The sequence below is a fragment of the Stegostoma tigrinum genome, chromosome 43, assembly GCF_030684315.1.
Source record: "Stegostoma tigrinum isolate sSteTig4 chromosome 43, sSteTig4.hap1, whole genome shotgun sequence".
Lineage (NCBI taxonomy): Eukaryota > Metazoa > Chordata > Chondrichthyes > Orectolobiformes > Stegostomatidae > Stegostoma > Stegostoma tigrinum.
In genome coordinates this window covers 7,554,200-7,577,230 of record NC_081396.1, presented here as the reverse complement: position 1 = coordinate 7,577,230, position 23,031 = coordinate 7,554,200, and the positions used below count along the sequence as shown (strand labels likewise).

General features: G+C 46.1%; 1 protein-coding gene across 2 annotated transcripts in view; it reads right to left on the bottom strand.

The window, feature by feature from the left end:
• Positions 1-9,066: 9,066 nt before the first annotated feature.
• LOC132205980 (zinc finger protein 135-like) overlaps positions 9,067-23,031 on the bottom strand; it is a 29,789-nt gene continuing 15,824 nt past the window's right edge. Inside the window, exons 1-2 of one of the 2 annotated variants that reach the window (XM_048524561.2) lie at positions 13,954-14,059; positions 9,067-12,859 (exon numbers count right to left, since the gene is read on the bottom strand). In XM_048524561.2, coding sequence (XP_048380518.1) covers positions 11,612-12,538 — 927 coding nt within the window. In that variant the 5' untranslated portion in view covers positions 12,539-12,859; positions 13,954-14,059 and the 3' untranslated portion in view covers positions 9,067-11,611. Of the gene's footprint in view, positions 12,860-13,820 lie in introns of those variants that run through there. The other variant, XM_059641758.1, reaches the window with a different exon arrangement.

Below are 23,031 nucleotides of genomic sequence, written 5' to 3'. Positions count from 1 at the left end.
ATGCTGCCTAGCCAGCGACACCCTCATCCCGTGAATGAATAAAAGATGTCAATTCTATTTGTTGTGAAAATATAAAACGTTAATTTATTTTGTGTCTGAACAAAGTGCAATGCAGGAGAATTTACCAGTGAGCGAGATTTTCAAGGTCGCATTTGAAATGACGCAGAGGGGCCGGTGTTCGGCTGGGGTGGACAAGGTCAGAAATCAGACGACACCAGGTTATAGGTTTATTTGAAATCACAAGCTTTCGGAGCTTCACTCCTACATCAGGTGTGACTTCTGATTTGAAATGACCAGAGTAAATGATTTTAATGGGAGCAAATTTCTGATTATGCTGGAATCTGCATTGACATTGACAAATGTTGTAGATTACGGGGGTTCAGACAGGATCCATGGAGAGAGAAAGCAAGCTAATGTTTCGAGTCTAGATGACTCCTCATCAGAGCTTTTCTGTACATCAGAGATCTTATAGAATTGTATAAAGGGATCTGAGGAAACTGTCCAAATGCAGATATTTTCAAATAAGAAGTTTGGACGTGTTATTACACGTGCCTGGAGCATGTGGGACCTGAACACAGACCTTCTGACCTAGAGTTGGAATACTACCACAAGAGCCCGAACTAGTTTGCTTCTATTTCTCCCTAAAAGTGGCTGGCTTAAGTAATTGGAGATACAATTAATCTGGCAACGAAACTGACCAATTGTCATGTGACGACAGCTGCCGCGCAGAGAGAAGGCGCTGGTCCACTTTGGGTGTAAAATTCCAACTTCCTCGCTGGTCAAGTACTGAAGATTCCCAAGGCCAAGCTCCAGGGAAACGGCTGTCCAAAGAGAGAAAAAGATTCCCGAGGCAGAATTCCTGACGGAAAGGAAGAGCCGCAGAGGAGCTGCACTCCTCCAGACTAGGGACTCACGGGGAGTTGTGAAAGTTGTCGTCTTAAAGTTGTTCAGCTAACCCTTCACTTGTTAAATAAATTAGATCTGTGTGTTTACTCTCCAGAGAAATTTGCCTTTGCTTTAACTGATGAATGTCTTGTCTGAAGCTGAGTGCATTTATTAAATGGTAAATTGGCAGGAGGGGATGGTTGTCCTAGACCAGACCAAATATTCGGAAGATAGTCTGGACCCTAGCTTTTTTCCTATTTTAATAGGTAAATGTAAGGTGCGATCAAACAGATTGATCAAACCACCTGACGTTCAGCAAACACAATTTAATCATACACTACAGCTAAAATAGGACAAAAGAAAAGAATAAAACAATTGGCTCAGCTGTAACTGCCAAAATGCTTAACAGAATAATAGATACAGTAACTATTGATAATGAACTATTCCAATATTGTAACATCCCATAAACACACCCCTTGGCAAAGTCAATAAAATAGATTGTCTCACATGCAACTCCAGCAGCCCAGGAGGAAAAACGTCAAGAGAACTCTGAGAGAGCAGGAAGAGATGTACTGCACCTTCCAAACCTTGCTGAGACTGCTAGAAACTAGAGCTAAATAAAATCCTGGTTCTGTGGGTGCTTGACTACACTTGGCCAGGCTGCTTCTATTGTTTCAACTGCTAAGGCCTCACAACCTGTTTACATGTTTTCAACAGACAGCTCAGTGCCTCGGCTGTAAAACTTCTCCAAAAATAAAACACCAGGGCAACATTTACCTCTTTAAAACACAGTGGCGCCACACTGTTATCATTGAAGTTATAGGGAAGATAGGAGAACAGCAATGTGAACTTAAATAACTGTACTTCTGTCACACCTTTGATGTCCACAGGATGTATTTCATAGCCAGTGCAGCGCTTCTAAAATGTGGGAAATGTGACAAACGATTTATACACAACCAGCTCTCATTCTTGAGCACGTTCCCACTTCCTTTTATCCAGTCTCTCAAACGTCACAGAAGCCTTTTCCAAACCTTTACATTCCTTTGGTTTCTGTACTACACCATCAGACAAAAATTCTCCATTAGCCTGTCAGTGATGGAAGAAACTAGACCCAGTCTTTACGTGGGAAGAGATTTACTTACAGCGCAAAACACTACAAGTTTGTAGTTCAAACCCCACCCTGCGCTCTTTCAAAAGAAATAAGAACCAAACTGAAATAGATCTAAGTCACAGCCACCCCTTAAAGTGGCACTGTTAGAGAAATAGAACCTTTTTATTCTAACGAACTTTAGAATTAAAGCAGGATGTCATTACAAGACTGCAGATATGTTCCAGGCCCCTCGCATGAGTGGGGACAATACTCCAAACTCTGTAGGGTCCTGGATGATGATGTAACTACAGAAGGAAGGCAATCAAATGGGATATACCAATCTCCTTCATGGCCTGCTGCCTAGATCTGTTAATGGCCATTTTGGTCAGGAGGAGACCCCTGAGGAAACTGTCTCAGGATTCTCTCCACACTTGCTCAAGGAACGAGCCCACGAATGTCCTCCTGCCGGTAACAGACAGTGTGCACCCACTGGCAGAGTGGTTAAAACGTCACTATCTCCTGCCAATGCATTAAATCAGGGAGCTAGTGCTATTGCTGCCATCATTGTGTGCCCGCTCTGTTTGCGAGTGTGTAGACAGTGCTGCTGGCATCATCAATGTGCGCCGGCTGAACATCGCCAACCAGTTTGCGCACACCGCTCTCTGCTTTGCTTCCTACTTGCTCTGGATCTCTCGTTGCCTTCGTCCAGCTCGTTTCCGCTCTCCCTCCCTCTTGCACACTCTCAGGAAATCATTGAGGTTGTCTGGCATGCAAACAGACCATTCCGTCCAACTCAAGCATGCCGACCAGATATTGGAAATGAATCTAATCCCAATTGCCAGCATTTGGCCCATATCCCTCTCAACCCTTACTACTCATGTCCCCATCCAGATGCCTTTTAAATGTTGTAACTGTACCAGCCTCCACCACCTCCTCTGGCAGCTCGTTCCATACACACAGCATCCTCTGTGTGAAAAGGTTGCCCCTTAGGTCCCTTCTAAATCTTTCCCCTCCCACCTTAAACCCGTGTCCCTCTGGTTTTGAACCCAGGGAAAAGACATTTTAAACAATGCAACTGTAGACCCATCCACCACTTCCTCTGGAAGTTCATTCCACATGCGAACCACTCTGTAAAAACAAAATTGCCCTTCTTCTTCCTCAAATATTTTTCCTCTCAACTTAAAAATAATGCCCCTAGCCTTGAACCTCCCCAACCCGAGGGGAAATAAACCTGCCATTCACCTTATCTATGCTCCTCGTGATTTTATAAACCTCTATAAGGTCACCCTTCAAACTCCTACACTCCAGTGAAAGAAGTCCAAACCTGTCCTTATTACTCAATCCTCCATTCCCGGCAACATCCTAGTAAATCTCTTCTGAACCCTCTGCAGCTTAATAATATCCTTCCTGTAACAGGACGACCAGAACTGGATACCGTACTAAAGAAGGGGCCTATGCAACATTGGACTCAAAATGTTAACACTGCTTTCAGTCTCTATAGACCTGCTGAGCCTCCCAGCACTTCCTATGGCTTGCTGATCCTAGTGCAGAAGATTAAAAAGCTGTTAATTTACACCCATTTGTTGTTTCTAACATACTGCTACTTACAAAATTTCACATAGATAACCTTAATAGTGTGATACTCGGGCTAAGCTAACAATTTTGGCAGCAGCTCCCCTCTTATCCAGTTTGTATCCAGTAAGTTAAACAAATCCAGTCTCTTTGCTAGGCTCGAAGCAGTGATTTTTTATTCTCTTGAGGTCACAGTGACCCTATTACACAATTGTTTCTATCCCCCTTGCTTTGTGATTTCTCTCTTGGTGCTGTTGTGAGGCCTGTCTTGTTTGTACCTTTCTAATTTTTGGCAGATGGAAACAAATTCTTGCAAGGGTGTTTATTGAAACTAGTTTCTGTATCCAAGGCTACAAAAGTCTAATACCCAATATCTAATAAATGTAAACTTCTACTGTGGTAGAAATATGTGTCTACTCTGATTTGCAATTGTAATTGTAAAGATCACATCAGATACAGGGTGAGCTTGCCAATTGGATAACAGCAGGAAACAGAGAGTGATGGTGGAGGGTTGTTTTTCAGACTGGATGCCCATAACCAGCGGTGTTCCACAGGGATCAGTCCTGGGTCCTCTTCGGCTTGTCATTTAGATAAATGATTTTGACGAGAATATAGTAAACATGGTTAGTAAGCTTGCAGTGAAAAGGGTTATCTAAGATTACAACAAGATCTAAGAATAGCAGATGGTGCTTAATTTGGATAAATTTTGGTCTGACAAGTAGGGCCGAGAGCACTGTGTAGAACAGAGACACTGAGGGATTCAGGTACATAATTATTTGAAGTTTGCTTCACTTATACATAGGGTGGTTAAGAAGGCATTTAGCACACTTGCCAGACCTTTAAGCAAAGGAGTTGGCTTGTTAAGTTCAGGTTGTACAGGACATTGGAGAAGCCTCTTCTGGAGCACTGTGTCCTGCTCTGATCACCCTGTTACAGGAAGGGCATTATTAAGCTGGAGAAGGGTCAGAAGAGATTTACCGGAATGTTGCCAGGAATGAAGGGTTGGAATTATAAGGAGAGGCTGGATGGACTGGAACGTCTTTCCACGGGAATGTAGGAGGTTGAGAGGTGACCTTAAAGATGCATATAAAATCGGGAGGAACATAGTTAGGGTGAATGGCAGGTGTTTTTTTTTCCCTGGGGTTGGGGAAGTCAAGACTAGGGGGCACATTTTTAAGGTGAGTGGAGATGGATTTTGAAAAGACACGAGGGGCAACTTTTTTTTTTACACAAAGAGTGGTTAGTCTGTGGAATTCACTTCCAGGGGAAGTGGGAACAGTTACAATGTTTAAAAGACACTTAGATAAGTGTATGACAGCATAGGTTTGGAGGGATATGTGTCAAGCACAGGCAGGTGGGACTGGTTTAGTTTGGAATAATATTCAGCACGTACTTGTCAGATCGAAGGGTCTGTTTCCACTCTCTATGACTCTACGCCACATCTCAGGTAGGCCAAGCCTTGCCTTTGCATTTCAGACAGAAATCAGAAATCTCAGATTGTTTTCATGCCTTGTCAGAGACCCGCTGTCCACATTCTAGTCCCACCTTACTAAGACACAGAGCAGTTTTGTTGTGCATCGGTGATGACAGCCAAGATTTGAACTCGGAAGAAGTGCTACATCAGCTAAAACTTCATTCGATTATGTGTGTCAGTTGAGAAGAAAAACCCCCTTGTGGACATGCAATCATATTCATCCACAGGACCGCTACCGCAAAGATTTTTCAACTGTTTAGGGGGAGTCGATAGTGGTATTATCCCTGGACTTTTAATCCAGAGACCCAGGTAATGTTCAGGTGTCTGAATCCTGCCACGGCAGGTGGTGGAATTTGAAATCAATAAATATTTGCAATTGAGAGTCTAACAATGGCCGTGAATCCATTGCCGATTGTTGGTAAAAACCCATCTGGTTCTTTAGGGGAGGAAATCTGCCATCCTTACCCTGATCTGGCCTACATGTGACTCCAGACCCCCGCAGCCTATCTGGGTGACCCTTGGAGTCATCGAGGTCTACAGCATGAACACAGGCCCTTCGGCCCAAGTCTCCCAGTTTTCACAATTAAACTAGTCCCATTTGCCTGCATTTGGTCCATATCTCACCATACCTATCCCATGCACGTACCTACGGTCAATCCCATATTTTTAATGAGACTTATGGGGCAAATCCTGGTGACCTCTGTTGCATATTGCAGCTCAGTTACAGCACCTAGCAAAAAAGTATACACAAGGCTTCAGAATGTCTTAACTTTAAACATAGAGCACCACCACCCCAGCCCATCACACTTTGATTCCCGCTGGTCAGCAGCGTTGAGATGTCTCTGTCTAACTGGCTCTCAGGTACAGCATCTCACACAGTTCAAACTTGCTAGTTACTGAGTAGGAAGGGCTTCCCCCCCCCAGTCCTTGTTTTCCCAGACTTTCTTATCTTGCTCTGTGAAACCTTTCACGATGGATATGGTATTATCACTAATCTGGATAGCGTCACGAGGACCTGGGCTTGAATCCCATTCATGGCAGAGGGTGGAACTTGAATTCAATAAAATATCTGGAATTAAGAGTCTAATATAAACCGTGGATCCATTGCCAATTGTCGGAAAAACCCATCTGCTTCACTAATGTCCTTCAGGGAAGGAAACTCCCATCCTCACCTGGTCTGGCCTACATGTGACTCCAGACCCACAGCAGTGTGGTTGACTCTGATCTGCCCTCTGGGCAATAAAAGCTGCCTGACCAGCAACACCCTCATCCCGTGAATGAATAAGAGATGTAATGTTGCCTGTTAACTGCCAATTAATGAGGCCAGGAACTTTTACATTTCTCATTACAGGGAACACAAAAGAACATTGATTTTTGATCAATTCCAAAAAGTTAGAATTCTTTCGCTAACAAGTCCTTTCTGAAAGTGTTCATTCAATCCACATTCCAATTTCTGCCAATCTCGGTATTCACTTCTCCCTGTAGCGAAGGGGAATGCCGCTACAGTCTGAAACTCCTCGCCTGCTTTTAGTGAGTTTCCTTTTGTGTATATGTGGATCTAGGACCATCTGAAAAATCTTAACTAAACCCACTCTTAGGATTTTAACAGAATGATTAAATAATTCAGAAGAAACAACTCATTAGCGTAAAATGTTCTTCTGTATATCGGCATCTGCAGCTTCACTTTCTATTTCATTTAAGCAACTTTGATTGTACAGAGTTACTATTGTTATACTTGCGAAGACTGCATTAAGCAAATAGTTTTTCCAAAGCACTCCAACTACTGTCAGCCAGGCCCTGCTGCATTAGCCTTGGACAGCCCTTGGTTATTTTGTGCCGCTCAGTCATGGGAATCCCTGACAAGCAATGCCACTGTCATGTTTTACAATCGCACCTCACATTTTTGCACACTGCCACCTTTTGCTAGTAAAACTGGAAATCAAATGCTGGAGGCTGAAGACAAATAGGAGCAGGGGGGTGGGATACCCCCTTCCCATTCTTCAAGGAACTCCCCACTCAGTTCCTAATTGTAGAGGTCTATGGCACAGATAAAGGCCCTTCAGCCCTTCCAGCCTACACTGGTCAAACACAACCACCTCACTAATCTAATCCCACCTTCCAGAATTTGACTCATAGCTTTGTATGCCTCGACATCGTAATGCACATCAAAATATTTCTTAAATGCTGTGAGTATTTCTGCCTCTATCCCACCCTTACAGGCAGTGAATTCCAGATTCGCGCTACCCTCTAGGTTAAATAAAAACTTTCCTGCGGAAGGTGCGATGATGCAGCGGTTAGCACTGCTGCCTCACGGTGCCAGGCGACTGTCTGTGTGGGAGCTAGCGCGCTCTTCCCCCTGTGTCTGCATGGGTTTCCTCCGGTTCCCTCCCACAGTCCAAAGATGTGCAGGTTAGGGTGAATTGGCCGTGCTAAATTGTGCAGGTTAGCCATAGGAAATGCAGGGTTACCAGGATATGGTGGGTCTGGATTAGATGCTCTTTGGAAGGTCAGTGTTCATTTGATGGGCCAAATGGCCTGCTTCCACACTGCAGGGATTCTGCAATCTCCTCCAAACTTCCTGCCCCCTTACCTTAAATCTACGCCCCAGTTATGGATCCCTCCAGCAAAGGAGAAAAAATGTTGCTTCTTGCTTACCTGGCCTATGTCCCTCATAATTTTATACATCTCTAATCGGTTTGTGCCTCGGTCTCCTCTGTTGCCAGGGAAACAACCACAATCTATTGAATCTCTGTTTGTGACAAAAACTCTCCAGCTCAGCCAACATCCTGATAAATCTCTCCCATGCAAACACATTCGCCCCCTCTAATATGAATTGCCAAATGCACGCACACTTCACTCACTACAGTAAACCTCCCTTTGAGCATCTCTGAATCATCTCCAGCTTAATGATCATAGAATCCCTAGTGTGGAAACAAGCCCTTTAGCCCCACAAGTCCACTTCGACCCTCAGAGCATCCCCACCCCCCCCCCCCCCCCAAGACCCATCCCCCTATAACCCACCTAATCTCCACATCCTTGAACACTACGGGCAACTTAGCTCAGCCAATCCACAGTAACCTGCACATAGAACATAGAACATAGAACAGTACAGCACAGAACAGGCCCTTCAGCCCACAATGTTGTGCCGACCATTGATCCTCATGTGTGTACCCTCAAATTTCTGTGACCATATACATGTCCAGCAGTCTCTTAAATGACCCCAATGACCTTGCTTCCACAACTGCTGCTGGCAACGCATTCCATGCTCTCACAACTCTCTGCGTAAAGAACCTGCCTCTGACATCCCCTCTATACTTTCCACCAACCAGCTTAAAACTATGACCCCTCGTGCTAGCCATTTCTGCCCTGGGAAATAGTCTCTGGCTATCAACTCTATCTATGCTTCTCATCTTTGGGCCTTGGGAGGAAACCCACGCACACAGAGGAAACCCACGCAGACACGGGGGGAAAATGTGCAAACTCCACACAGTCGCCCGAGGGTGGAATCGAACCCGGCTCCCTGGTGCTATGAAGCAGCAATGCTCACCACTGAGCCAGCGTGCTGCCCTAAAAATGCTTGAACTCTTTCCCAGAGGGGAATTGAACCCCAGTCTCCCACTTAACAGGCAGAGCTACTAATACGCTTCCTTTGACCGGGTAAGCAGAGCTAGAGACAGTACTCCAGAAGTGGCCTTACCAACAACATCAATATGACATCCCAACTCAAAGGCTTAGCAATGAAGGCAAGCATGCTGAACGCCTTCTCAACCACCCTGTGTGTAACGCAAACTTCAAAGAATTATGTACCTGAGCCCCTAGGTCCCTCAGCTCTACAGCACTCATATTTCCTCAGCAACAAGAACAGAAGTTGCTGGAAAAGCTCAGCAGGTCTGGCAGCATCTGTGAAGGAAAAAGAAAAAAAATCAGAGTTAACGCCCGTGGTCTTTCTTCAGAACCCGGACCTGAAACATTAACTGATTTTTTTTTGCTTCACCAATGCTACCAGGCCTGCTGAGCTTTTCCAGCAACTTGCGCTTCTGTTCCTGATTTACAGCATCCACACGTTCTTTCGGCTTTTACTAATATTTAATCATTTGGCCCACGATCTAGCTCAGACAAAATCTTCCTCACGCTGACTGGTGCTTCTCACCGACTGTGCAATCTACAAGTTCCAACTGTGATGGGTCCCTGGCTGGATTAGCTTCCCTGCCACAGTTCTCAGCTCTCGATTCAGACAAAGGGGCTTCAGTTGAATGGGAGGTAACTGTTACAATCAGCCACCATCCTGTTTTAGCTGTAATTGCCTTAAAGTCTTCCTCAAAAGTTGAGCATGACAAAGATTTCAGCCAAATTATGGACCAAATTCCAGATACACTCACTCGGTCGCTATTCCGCACCCCCCACCCTCGACCAAGTCAATAGTCCACCCTTACATTTTCGACTCCCGAAACAATCCAAACATTTAAGCCGTTTCGCGAGTCCCATCTGTGTAGTATTCTTTTGAGTATAGGAGTTGGATACGTTACATCGAGTGCGTACAGGGCATTGGTGAAGCCTCTTTTGGGGCACTGTGTCCAGTCACGCTGTTACAGGAAGGATATTATTAAGCTGGAGAGGGTTCAGAAGAGATTTACCAGGATGAGGGAGGATTTGAGTAATAAGCACAGGTTTGGACTTTTTTCACTGGAGTGTAGGAGTTTGAAGGGTGGCCTTATAGAAGTGTATAAAATCATGAGGAGCATAGATAAGGTGAATGGCAGGTTTCTTTCCCCTTAGGTGGGGGGGGGGGCAGATTTCAAGACCAGGGGGCATATTTTTAAGGTGAGAGGAGAAAGATTTTAAGAAAGACGAGGGTAAGTTTTTTTTTGAACAGAGAGAGTGGTTTGTGTATGGAATGAAATACAATTCAAGATGGCATCGAAACCAGGCCACTGCAGCAGATCCGAATCTAACATTTCTTATAACTGTTCCACACTTTTAAAGTTAAATTCTAAATCTATTAATGACTGATAATGTGCTTTCATTAATGCCGATCTTGTATCGCAGATGTCCCGTGTGTGCCTTACTCCATCCAAGTGTTTTACTTTCACCCTACGGTCCTTGCTTACTATGATCTGCCTGTACTGCTCGCAAACAAAGCTTTTCACTGTATTTAGGTACACATGGCAATAAGTCAAGTCAAGTCAAATCCAGAGAAAGTCGTGGATACCAGTATGGTTACAATGTTGAAAATTCATTAAGACGAGGACAGGAATAGCAAAGGTTTGGAGGGATATGGGCCAGGAGCAGGCGGGTGGGACTAGTTTAGTTTGGGATTATGGTCGGCATGGACTGGTTGGATCGAGGGGTCTGTTTCCATGCCGTATGACTCTATAACAACGTTCCCATTTTATGTCTAGTCCTTCCCACACACTGTTCCTTAAAAGATTCACAGATCCACCTTAATTCCACAAATTCCTTAGCTGCTCCCCACTACTTTATGACCCCAGATGCTACTGTAAGACCGGACAAATTTGATCCTAGACTGAAAACTGGATTCACGGATCATGGAGTTTTATTTTCGCAGTTGGTTACCATGGAGGTTATTCACTGAAAGAATTCACACACGGCCACTGCTTTAACTTCCAACAGGACACACACTATACCAAATGTTTCTTCAAAAAAAAAATCATGTATATGGCAAATAAGAAATCTCTCAACATAAAAGTAAACTGAAAAGTTCAGTCTTTTTCCCAGCAATACCCTTGCTGGATGCTCAGTCCCAGTGACGTATCACTCCTTTCTCAACTTGATGGTGCCTTATTCGACTGATTGTTTCCTGATTTAATGGCTAAAGAATATCTTTCCAGTTCCGAGAGCCTGGATTTTTTTGTCTGTTCTGACAGCCAGAAGAATTCGACAAGCTCTCTCAGTTTCATCTCATAGCAACTTCTTCTGCTGCAATTAACCTTCCTTCTTGGACCAGAAACCCGATTGCTCTACACTCAAATGTCTCACGGCCACTGACCACGTGCGATTGGCACATCGTAAAACCCAGAATTGCAAACATTTCGTCAAGAATTTGACTGAGGTATTAAGTCACATGTTTTCTGAGAAATAAGGTAACTAACACGTGTTCCAAGTGACCTCATGACCTCTTGAGAAAATGCTACCTTCACAGAAGTGAAACAAACAGCCCATTCGCTTCCATGTTAAAATGCTCATTCTTAGATGAAGCAAATGTATTCTCACACTGTCCTTCTGGTAACGATCGCTCCCTCGTACACTCCTCGGCCGTGCCATGGCCAAGCGGAGGTGATGTGCCAACCAATCAGCAGTTGCATATTTCGTTTGAGATTTGGCATTCTTGCGCCTGTGTCCTGACGAGCGACAGATGAAAACCTTATGACCCGGCGCGGCAATAAATTCTACTTGCTCAGCCTCCGAGGATCATTTCAGCGGGAAAGTGCTCAAAAGGCATCAGCCCCACTGGAAGCGAAGCGGGTGACGGCAGCCAGGGCAGCAGAAAGGGGACCCTCCACCAGAACGGGCACAGTTCAGTCCCAGACGTGACTCACAGGAACGACAATGGCAGAACCTGATTCCTGCTGTCACTTGTGAATTCGTTGGTGTCTCAGCAGGTGGGAGGAGCGGGTGAAGCCCTTCCCGCACGCCGGGCAGATGAACGGCCTCTCGCCGGTGTGGACCCGCTGGTGCTGCAGCATGGCAGAGGAGTGAGTGAATCCCTTCCCACACTCGGGGCAGGCGTAAGGCCTCTCGCCCGTGTGGACCCTCCGGTGGGTTTGCAGGCTGCACTGCTGGCCGAATCCCTTCCCGCACAGGCCGCAGGTGTACGGCCTCTCCCCGGTGTGGATCCTCCGGTGCCTCAGCATGGCAGAGGAGTGGGTGAAGCCCTTCCCGCACATGGGGCAGGAGTACGGCCTCTCCCCGGTGTGGACCCTCTGGTGTGACTGCAGATTGCATGACTGAGTGAACCCCTTCCCGCACACTGGACAGATGAACGGCCTCTCCCCGGTGTGGTCCCGCTGGTGCCTCAGCATGGCGGACGAGTGAGTGAAGCCCTTCCCGCACACGGAGCACGTGAACGGCCTCTCCCCGGTGTGGACCCGCTGGTGTTGCAGCATGGCAGACGAGTGGGTGAAGCCCTTCCCGCAGACGGGGCAGGAGAACGGCCTCTCGCCCGTGTGGACCCGCTGGTGGGTCTGCAGGCTGCACGACTGATTGAAGCCCTTCCCGCACGTGGGGCAGGTGAACGGCCTCTCCCCGGTGTGGATCCGCACGTGCCGCTGCATGGAAGACGAGTGAGTGAAGCTCTTCCCGCACGCCGAGCAGGAGAACGGCCTCTCCCCGGTGTGTACCCGCTGGTGCAAAAGCAGGCTGCACAGCTGAGTGAAGCCCTTCCCGCAGACGCAGCAAGTGAACGGCCTCTCCCCGGTGTGACTGCGCCGGTGCGTTTCGAGGGAAGACGGGGAGCAGAAACCCTTCCCGCAGTCCCTGCATTTCCACGGTTTCTCCATGGCGCCGCTCCCTCTATGCCCGTCCAGGGTTGACAACCCAGTTGAAAGTTGGCGCGCGCACAGAACACATGTATGGGTCTCTCTCCTTGCCCTATATTGTGAGGTGACTTTTCGGGCTCTGCTGCTACTCTTTCCACAGTCCACGGGCGGTGTCTCCCGGTCACGACGATGTTTGAAACCTTTCGAAGTGGGCAGAACAGGCAAACATTTCTCTTTCGAATTCTAAGCCTGATGCTAAGCTGGAGAATTGAGCAATTTCTCAGAGCTTTGACGCGATGTCGGCTTGAGATTTCTGTCTGCACATTCTCACCTCCAATTATCCTGCAAAAGGAGATTTCAAAAGCGATTGCCGTCAGTTCAGGGTAGGAAGTCACAATGAATCATTCTAGTTTCTGCTCTCCTGTTGCAACAATCTCATCTGACACAATCTCCCTCCATTCTCATTCTGCTGCACATAACACACACCCTCAGCTGTCTCTTGAAGCTGTAAACTGAAGTTGACTGACAGATCCACACTCACCTCTTCCTGTGCCAGACATGGCATATACGAATTAGAGGCAGGACGAGGCCAGTCAGTTAGACTGCTCTGCTGTGGCCATTAGCTCCACCATCCTGCCTTTCTCCCCTAAGCCTCCGCAACTCTATTGAATGCCCACCCTTGAATATTTTAAACGCTCCAGCCCCCACTACACACTGAGGAAGAGTACTACATGGACCACCCACTGACAGAATAAACTTTCACCTCAATCTTAAATGAGAGGCCCCTTTTCTGCAATCTACGTTGCTTGGTTCAAGATTGCTCATTTGATATAGATTTCAGGTTAAAGTATTAATGATACGTTTGACCATAATCTTTCCTACTCATGCTAGTCGACTATTTTGAAGAAAATATTTTTAAAAATTCAACACAAACGCAGGACACAGGACTGCCTGTGTGACGGTATCATCAAAGAAAGGATTTAGCGCAATTGAAAACGGAGCTCCTGAAAATCCAAAACCCAATCTCGAGAATATCTCCAAAGGATAAAAATCTCACTCTGGTTTCTGGTGCAAGAAAGCTTATTGGTCTCTTTCGGATTTGGTATTCTTGCCTGCCATCGGTCTGATGAGTTCAAGAGAAAAATCTCCATCAGCATGGCCCTTTATTCAGCAATATTCAAGTTCTGTATTACCAATGGATAACTATATCAGCCTATTAAATGGTAGCAAAACCACTCCATTAATTGAGACCATTAGGAAAAGAACTATCAGAACAAAGGATACCAATATCTTTCAGACCAACCTTTTCCACAGTCTGCCCCTTCCCTGGAGTCACTTCCTTTCCCTCCAGTCACTACAAAGCAACAAATCCAAGCCCAGAGTGAGGGTAGAGATGGGAAGGGGTGTGGGTGAGAAAAGGAGAGTGCTGTGCTCACAGATGCTGGAGGAAGCTGCAGCCTGGAGGGGGGTGAAACTCAATCTTCACTCAAAGGGAGAGGAGCAGCAGCTTTGCTGGGCAGCTTCAGAAGCTCATTGTCCAGCTTCCGCGTTCAGACAATAGGGGAGATCTGATTGGCAGGAGGACCAGATGCCTTCCGGTCCTCCAAGGCTTTCCATTGGTGAACCGTGTCGCGGCCCTTTGTGACGGCATCGCCTGCCCCACTGCACACGCGCAGTCCCTCAGCCCGCCCCTGGAACAGTGGATACCCAGCAGGAGACTGTCCCACTCCCGTTTGGAAGGACAGCACTTTGCACAGGATAGACCAGGGACCAGCATCAGTGCACACCCTCAGGGGGCACACACGCTGCTGCATTTTATCCTCCTTCATTCCAGGCACCATCTCCTTCCTTTGTAGTTGGTGTCATTCTGTTTACATCCAGTGCCACTGTCTCACCTCCAGCTCCCACAAACTCCTCTCCGCCACTGTCTCCCTGTCTCTGCTTCAGTCAGCGCTAGGTCAGACATAGCTTGATCATCCCACACTCGTCCCCAACTACGTTCCGGGATTCTCAGCTTTTCTCGGCCCATGGGATGTCTGTTTGTGACAAATGATGTGAGGCACCACTTTGTGACCAGAAAAGCTGAAAGTCAAACTAGTGCTCCAGAGAACTGACTGTGGGAAAAAGCGAATAACCAGGTCTACAGTCTGAAAACACATCCTGCTTTTCCTAGCAGGAGGGTTTGTACACATGTCCTGTGTGTGTTTGTGGCTTCAACCCATCATCGAACTAAGGTTTGGGAGTAAATCTGTAGCTCGGGCTGTGGATGATGAGGTTGGTTATCACTTCCAGGTATTCCAGGATAACGGATATCCAAAGAACTGGGTCAGGAGATGCCTACAGGAACAGCATCAGAAAGATTCTACACTCCCCAACACACTCATCACACCAACCTACATCAGGAACACGTCGGAACTCACCACAAGACTCCTACAGTCACTGGGCATCAAAGTGACACACAAACCCACATCAACCCCGTGACAAGTGCTCACCCGAACTAAAGACCACTCCCCTGCCATGGACAGGACCGATGTCATCTACAAGATCCCCTGCGGAGACTGTGAGAAACACTACATTGGACAGACAGGAAGGAAGCTAACAACAAGAGTACATGAACAGCAACTGGCTACAAAAAGACACGGCCAATACTCACTCATCTCAATCCACATGGAGAAGGAGAACCACGGCTTCGACTGAGACAACACCAAGACCCTGGGACAGGCTAGGCAGAGACAAGTACGAGAATTCCTGGAAGCATGGCACTCCACGAAGCAGGCTATTAATAAACACATTGAACTCGACGCCATATACATTCCACTACGGAGGAAACCCGGAAGTGAGGCAACAGACCCCACAGTTTAAAAACCAGGCGGGAAAACACACCGATGCATTATCAGAGGCTGCACTGAGGATGTTACCCAGCATGGTAATGAAACATCTGTGGGACAACAAACCAGCTCGGCGAGCCAACTAACCTCAACATCATTGAACCTGGAGAGACTCAACGACAATCACACTATGCTGAAATGTGGGACGTTTTGGAAATGTACAGACTGTTGGAAAGCATTCCCCAAACCCAAATTTCTGGCAACCTCCTGATAAATCTCTTGTGAACTCTGCCCAGCTTAATAATCTCCTTCTTCTAAGAGGGAGACCAGAACTGGACACAATACTCCAGAAGAGGCCTCATCAACATCCTGGATAACCTCAACATAACATCCCAACCTCTGTACTCAATGGTTTGAGCAATGAAGGCAAAGTGTGTGAAACACCTTTTAAACCACTTTGGGATGGAAACTTCAAAGAATTATGTACCCGAACCCCTACGTCTCTCTGTTCTACAACACTGCCAGAGGCCCTACTTTTGATTGTATTCATCTTGTATTTGTTTGTTGTACCAAAATGGAATACCTCACATTTATCCAAATTAAACTCCATCTGCCACTCTTCAGCCCATTAACCTAATTGATCAGGGTCTCTTTGTAATCTTAGATAACCTTATGCTCACATCTACCCCATCAAGCTCCCTCAGAATCTTACCTGTTTGTCAAGTCACTCTGTACTCATTGAAACTCCAAAAGGTGCAAACTTAACACGTCTAACATTCCCCCATTCCAGGTATTAGGATCACAACTCCTCTGAATTGCTTTGCCTTTTTCCTTAAATAATGTGACCAATACTGTACATATATTCCAGATCTGGTCACAATGAATACACTGCGTAACTGAAATTGTAAACCTCTCACTTTTGCATTAAAACCTAAAGAGCGGCAGATGCTGTAAAGCAGAAAGAAAAACAGAAATTGGGGGAAAAGCTCAGCAGGTCTGACAGCATCTGTGGAGAGAAATCAGAGTTAACATTTCAGGTCCGGTAACCCTTCCTCAGAACCAGCTAGTAGGAAGCAGGGTGCGGGCATAAATGTTTTTTTTATCATCTTGACAAATGGTGTGTCACAGGGATCAGTGGTGGACCTCAACTGTTTCCAACTTAAAATTACTTGGAAATTGACCTCAGTTCTGAGGAAGCTGAGCTTTTCCTGCAATTTCTGTGTTTGTCTCTACTTTTTACATTCAATTCCTTTGCAACAAATTATAATATTCCTGTAATTAGCTTTCCTAATTACTCGTTATACCTGCAGACCAGCCTTTTGTGATTCATTTGCAGATCCCTTTGTATCCAGGAGCTCTACAATCTCTCAGCACTTAGATCATTTTTTAAAATTCCTCCTCAAAATGGACAATTTCCCCATGTTACACTCCATTTGCTTTATTTTTTTCCTACTCACTTAACCTATCCATACCTCTCTGTAGCACCCTAGGTCCTCTTCAGAGCTCACTTTCCTACTGACATTTTTAATCATCAGTAGATCTGGTAAATTTCCAAGTCATTTATTGAAATTTTAAGCCATTGAGGCCCAGCACTGATCCCTGTGGCACACCATTTGTTCGGTCTTGTAACCTGAGAAAAGACCCATTTATGCCCCTGCCCGTACCCTATTAGCCTGCCAGTCCTCTATCCATGCCAGTCTGCTGCTGTCTGTGGCATGAACTTTTATTTTCTGCAGTAAATGTTGAAGTGGCATCGAATCAACTGCTTTTGGCAAGTCTAAATACAGCAGATCCACTGGCTCCTCATTATCCACAGCAAACGTTACTTTCTCAAAGCATTCCGGGAACTTGGTTAAACTTGGTTTTCCCCTGCACAAATTCCTGATTACCTCGATTGTATCTAAGTGCCCTGCTTTAGTATTTTTAATCAATAACTTCTCACATCTTACGAATGGCAGAAGTTGTGCTAATTGGCCTGGAGGTTCCTGCCTTCCGTCTCTCTCCGTTCTTGCATAAAGGGGTCACTTTTGCAATTGAATGGGAACCTCCCTGAATCTAGGCGGATTTGGAAAATCAACATCAATGCATACACTATCTCAGTGGCTTTGTCTTTCCTACCACTGCAGGTAGACCGCAAATAAAGACAGTAGGCACTGCAGGGGCAGGGCAGTGGGCTCAACTGGTCTCTTGTCAGTGTTTATATGCCACATGACCCTCCACAACCCCTCTTCACCTTCCCTATTAGCACATCCTTCAATTCATTTCTCCCCCATGCCTCTATCCAGCTTCCCCTCAAATATATTCCTACTGTTCACCTCAACCACTTGCTATGGGAGGCAGTGTCACAGTCTGCTTGAGAGAAAACCTCCCCAGCATTTCATCATGCAGACACAGGCTGTTTGGCCCACGGCATCTGCAATCCATTGAACCCTCCGAAGTGCATCTCACCCTGTCCCAGTGACCCCACATTTCCCGCAGACAATCCAGCTAACTTACACATCTGTAGACCAAGAGAGGAGAGATGTGGGGAGAACACGCAAGTCCCACAGAGACAGTTGCCCAAGAAAGGGGCCTGGATCCTGGCCCAGTGAGGCAACAGTGCTAACCTCTGAGCCACCCCTTCCTGAGGCTAAAATGCTCTCAGCTCTGGTAATAGGAACAGGAGTAGGCCATTCAGCCCTTTGAGTCTGTTCCACCATTCAGTGAGATCATGGTGCTCTATAACTCCATAAATCTGCTTTTGGTCCATATTCCTTAATATCTTTGCTTAACAAAAATGGATCTTGTATTTAAAATTAACAACTGAGTAATTGTTACTTTGTGGAAGAGAGTTCTAAGCCTGCCCCACCATAAGTGCATAGATGTTTTTCTTAACATGTCTCTTGAATGGTCTCACCCTAATTCTCAGACTATGACCCCTAGTCCTAGAATCTCCGAAGACCTCAATCAGACCACACCTTAACCGTCTAAATTCTTGAGAAAACAGTCCTAATTTGTCTAATGTGACCCTTGAAGTCCAGGGATCACACTTCTAAATCTGCATTGCACTCTCTCCAAGGCTAGTACATCCTTCCTAAGGGATGGTGCCCAGATTTGCTCACAGTACTCCAAATGGGGTCGAGCCAGGGTTTGTGTGTGACACTATCTCCAGAGCCCTGATTTGTATTGTTCCTAAGTGAGATCGCAAATTGTTGTCGGCGTTCCCATCCGGTTCAAAACAAGCTAACCAACATCCCTACTTTGAAATTTTACTCGCAGAGATTTACAGCATGGAAACAGGCCCCTCGGTCCAACTCATCCATGCCGACCAAAATCCTAAATTAATCTAGTCCCATTTGCCAGCATTTGGCCCTTATCCCTCTAAACCCTTCCTATTCACGTACCCATCCAGATGTCTTTTAAATGCTGTAATTGTATCAGCCTCCAGCACTCCCTCCGGCAGCTCATTCCATACACACACCACCCTCTGTGTGAAAAAGTTGCCCCTCAGGTCCCTTTTAAATCTTTCCCCTCTCACCTTAAACCTGTGTCCTCTGGTTTTGAACTCCTCCACCCTGGGGGAAAAGACCGTGTCTGTTCACCCTGTCCATGCCCCTCATGATTTTATAAACCTCTATAAGGTCACCCCCTCAGCCTCCGATGCTTCAGGGAAAACAGCCCCAGCGCATTCAGCCTCTCCTCCAGCACAAACCTTCCAACCCCAGCAACATCCTTATAAATCCTTTTTTGAACCCTTGTAAGTTTCACAACATCTTTCCTGTAGCATGGAGACTGGGATTGAATGCAGTATTCCCAAAGTGGCCCTGACCAACGTCCTGTACAGCCGCAACATGACCCTCCCAACTCCCTGTACTCAACGCACTGACCCATAAAGGCGAGCGCCCCGAACGCCACCCACACCGCCCTGTCTACCTGCGAGCCAGTAATCAAAGGTAACTCACATTTGTGCTCTATATCTAAGGAAAGAAGTAAGGTTTTTTTTGGGACAGGCAAGAGAAAAGCAGCAGGGCTGAAGAATTTCAGTTTGCTGGAAGGGTCAAAGTCTGTTCCCCAGGGTAAGGGAGTCCAAAATGAGGGGACATTGATTGAAGGTGAGAGGGGAGAAATTTTAAAGGGACCATAGGGGAAACTTTTTCATGCAGAGGCTGGTGAGTGTATGGAAGGAGCCAGAGAAGGTGGCACTGTTACAACATTTAAAAGGCACCTGGACGGGTATATGAATAGGAATGGGGTTTAGAGGGATATGGGCCAAACGCTCCCAAATGGGAATAGATTAATTTGGGATTCTGGTCAGCATGGACAAGTGTAACTGAAGGGTCTGTTTCTGTGCTGTACAGCCCTCAGCCTCTCTGTGGCTGATGCATCTGGAATTCCTATGTTCAGTTCATTACGGCAGAGAATGGGGCCATTTGGCCAACTGACTTCATACCAGCCCTCTGTAGAGTGAGTCCCACCTTGCCCCATTCTATCAGCTTACCCATGGAGGTTTACTTCGCTCACTCTGAGCCGGCATCCTTTAAAGGGATTCCCAATTCCTTGGTCCTCCCAACCTCATCTGAGGCAGACGCTATTTGCTCACATTAAAGAGGGTACCCTCTCGTGGTGCCCTGCTCATGTCCCTGCCCTGGACCACGGATGCCTGGGGTTGCAAGTCCCACCTAATCCCGAGACACGTAATAAGTATCACTGAGCAGGTTGGTTAGAACTGGTTAATAAAAATAAACGCAATAGGGGGTTCATTACACTCCTGGTGGCTTCAAAACAGCTGTCTGCTTAATCCCATAGCCCTGTAACATTCTCCTCCCTAAAGGGGGCTCAGAAGAGATTCACCAGGAAGTTGCTGGGATTGGAGGGTTTGAGTTCTAAGGAGAGGCTGGGGCTCTTTTCACTGGAGTGCAGGAGGTTGAGGGGTGACCTTATAGAGGTTTATAAATGTGAATAAGGTGAATGGCTGGTGTCTTTTTCCAAGGGGGGGCGTATTTTTCAGGTGAGAGCAGAAAGATATGAAAGAAAAAGGCATGGGGATAATTAGTTTTTTACAGCGACAATGGTCCATGTGTGTGGACTGAACTTCCTGACGAAGTGGTGGATCTGGGTCCAGTTACAATGTTTAAAAGATTTAGACAGGTACATGAATAGGAAAGGTTTGGAGGGATATGGGCCAGGAACAGGCAGGTGGGGGCTGGTTTAGTTTGGGATTATGGCCGGCATAGCCTGGCTGGGACGAAGGCTCCATTTCCAAGCTGGATGACGCTGTCGGAATCATTTTTTTTTATTTGCACTGGTCTTTTGTAGTGTTTCACAGGTCTTAAAAGTCAGCACCCGATGCGTTTAGATTCTCACAGAGCCCACAGCAAGGTGCCAAAGGGCTGTTGTGGCACGGTAGTATCCCTGATTGTCCGCCAGGAGGACTGATTTAGAGTCCCATCTGTTCCCGAGATGTGTAATAAACATTTCTGAGCAGGTTGGTCAGAAAATACCAACAAAATCGCACCGAAGGTCAGTGTATTGTACACTTTTAATGGCTTTGTTGCAGGTGCCGAGTGAACATACCACTGTGGGAAAATTTTAAAATATAAATATATATTAAGAACATTTCTATAGTAATTTGCATGACCACAAGCATTTAACAGCCAATGCAGTACTTTCAAATGTAATCACTGTCATAATGTCACAAACTGTAGAGTTATCACATTTAGTTTGAAAACCTCTTCATCTCACCATCTTCACATACGCACCGGGGGCAGCCGTAGGCCATCTGGCCCCCTCGAGCCTGCTCTGCCATTCAATAAGATCATGGCTGATCTCTTCATGGACTCAGCTCCACTAACCCACCTGCTCACCATTACCCTTAATCCCTTTACTGCTCAAAAATCTATCTTTGCCTTAAAAGCATCCAACGAAGTAGCCTCAACTGCTTCACTGGGAAGGGAATTCCACGGATTCACAACCCTTTGGTTGAAGAAGTTGCTCCTCAACTCAGTCCTGAATCTTCTCCCCTTATTTTGAAGCTATGCCCCAGAAGTTTAAGTTTCGACCTTCAGTGGAAACATCCTCCCTGGCACAGGTAGCTCAGTGGTTAGCACTGCCGCCTCACTAGGCCAGGGGCCCAGGCTTGACTCCACCCTCGGGCGACTGCCTGAGTGGAGTTTTCACATTCTCACTGTGTCTGCGTGGGTTTCCTCCCACAGCCCAAAGATGTGCAGATTAGGGTGGACTGACCATGCTAAATTGCCCGTAGTGTTCAGGTTAGGTGGGTCGTAGGGGGAATGAGTCTGGGTGGGATGCTGTGTGGTTCAGTGTGGATTTGTTGAGCCAAAGGGCCTACTTCCACACTGTAGGAATTCTATGAATCTTATCTATTCCCTTCATAATTTTACAAGTTTCTATAAGAGCCCCCCCCCACCCCAATCTTTACAAGGACCTAGTAGTGAGAGCAAGGAACCATTGTAAACTCCGATATATAGTTTTTTGCATGGTTCATATTAAAAGCCAGTCATACACCATGATGATTCAGAGATGAATTCTGAATATAGTGTAACAAAACAAAGAACTGTGGTGGCTGGAAATCTGAAATAAACAAGTAGAAATTGCTGGAGAAACTTAGCAGGTCAGGCAGTGTCTGAAGACAGAAACAGAGGTAACATCCCTTCTTCAGAGCTGCAGGTCCTTTTCACAGCCGCTTTCTGTTCTGAAAAAGAGGTCAGTAACTCTGTTTTCTCTCTCCGCAGATGCTCCAGACCTGCTCAATTTCTCCAACAATTTGTGTTTGTTCAAAAGTAAGTCTGATTGCTCAATCCAAACAAAATGCTGTCTTCCGAGCCACTGTATCCTTTATTAACCGAACGCATAAAAGATCATTTGCTTACCAGTCAGCCACAGGAATGAAGTTTAATTCAGTTACAATTAATCACTCAGTAATGGATCATTCGTTACATTAGAAAGGCTGTGCTTTATTTGCTGTCAAAGCGTGCATACGAACAATGTATGCTTAAGACCAATGGGGATTGGAGGGTTTTGGTTATAGGGAGAGGCTGGATAGGTTGGGACTCTTGGGCGACAGAGGTTTATAACATCATGAGGGGCATGGATAGGGTGGATAGCCAAGGGCTTTTCTCCCTGGGGTAGGGGAGCCCAAAACTAGAGGGGCATAGGTTTAAGGTCAGAGAGGGGAAAAGATCTAAAAAGAGACCAGAGGGGTAACTTTTTCACACAGAGGGTGGTGTGTGTAAGGAACGAGCTGCCACAGGAAGTGGTGGAGGCTGGTACAGTTACAGCATTTAAAAGGTATTGGGATGAGGACATGAGTAGGAAGTATTTTGAGGGGTAGGGGCCAAATGTAAGAAGTGGGACTAGACCAGATTGTCTTTGTGGACAAGTTGCAGACAGTTGTCCCTGCTGTATGGCTCTGATTAGTCTGAACGTTTGGAAATGGATTGTATAGAATCAGATAAAGAGCTGGTCTGAAGCAGTTTGACCATACTCCAGTCTGAGACAGTGAGGATCCCTGTTTTAAATAATTGGGGATCCAGTTAAATTGATCCAGTAACCAAGATAAACAATGAGTGTCATACAGATGTACAGCACGGAAGCAGACATTTCGGCCCAACTTGTCCATGCCAACCAGATATCATAAATTAATCTGGTCCCATTTACCAGGAGTAGCCAGTTTTCAAGTCTTCATTG